Below are 1,030 nucleotides of genomic sequence, written 5' to 3' on the forward strand. Positions count from 1 at the left end.
ACACTACAAGGTCATCATCATCATCACCAACTACTACTACTACCTGCTCACTACAAGTCCCTCCGGCTCGTAGTACTTGATGGCCAAACCGGCATCAATGAGATCCTTACGCACTAGGGGCTTGGCCTCTTGCACTGTTTTGCCAGCATAGGGACCTGAGAAAAACACCCAGTAGGAAATAGTGACACCTAACAGCTCAGTACCGATAATCATCTTTCCCTGATAGAAGCCCTTATTATAGCACAGCTTCTTAGCCTCAGTAAGCTTGTCCTTCTGCTTGTGGGAGTCGATCTTCATAGACTCGCACAAATACGCAGCAGCCTCGTCACCCCACTCTGGCATGTCCTCAATACGAATAATAGGTACAACCTACAGACGGAATGATAACTGCCACCACCGAGCCCTGCCGCCCACCTCAAAGGGCACACACCACTCCTCCTTTACTCCGTACTGATCACGCCAGTTCTGTCGAGTCTTCCAGTCCTTTAGAGCCGCATAGTCGTCGGGAGCATCAGCAGGGACAGATGTCACAATACCGGTACCCTTGCCCTGAACAGACCATTACCAAACATGAAACCAACACAGCGACTATGCTGATACTCACCATGCTGATGGTCAGCAGAGGAAGGGCATATACAGTCGAGTACTTCGCAAGAGGGGCACTCAAGGGTGTACCAAGGAGGTCGGAACCCTTCACAGTACTCAGCTGTACAGGACAGTCCTCCCCTAGCCAAGCACACTATTGCCCGAAGACTAAGTCCATACGGCACTTACCATCCTCATTCTTGGTCTTCGGTCCAAGCTCCTGCATAACCATGTTCAATGCTGACCTATAGCTGCAAATAAAGGCCTGATAATGAACAGGGAATCATACGACGACTCTACTCCAAGATCAAACTAACCCCAGTGAATTAGGAACCGATAACTCACCTCTCCATTGTTCATTTGGAAGACACCATACTCCGCAGTGGGGAGTACAAAGCAGTTGGTCTGGCCATACATGGTCTCGGGCCTCAGAGTGGCGGCCACG

At 50.3% G+C, this 1,030-nt stretch overlaps 1 protein-coding gene across 1 annotated transcript; it reads right to left on the reverse strand.

The window, feature by feature from the left end:
- Positions 1-39: 39 nt before the first annotated feature.
- Positions 40-1,002, reverse strand: Pmar_PMAR014828 (leucyl-tRNA synthetase, putative; the record flags this gene model as incomplete). Its single annotated transcript, XM_002785345.1, has 6 exons — positions 40-155; positions 204-369; positions 415-549; positions 605-726; positions 775-850; positions 931-1,002. The coding sequence occupies 6 exons, from the start codon at positions 1,000-1,002 to the stop codon at positions 40-42; spliced, it is 687 nt and encodes a 228-aa protein (XP_002785391.1).
- Between the last annotated feature and the right edge of the window lie 28 nt (positions 1,003-1,030).

The sequence above is a fragment of the Perkinsus marinus genome (assembly GCF_000006405.1).
Source record: "Perkinsus marinus ATCC 50983 genomic scaffold scf_1104296933048, whole genome shotgun sequence".
Taxonomy (NCBI): domain Eukaryota; phylum Perkinsozoa; order Perkinsida; family Perkinsidae; genus Perkinsus; species Perkinsus marinus.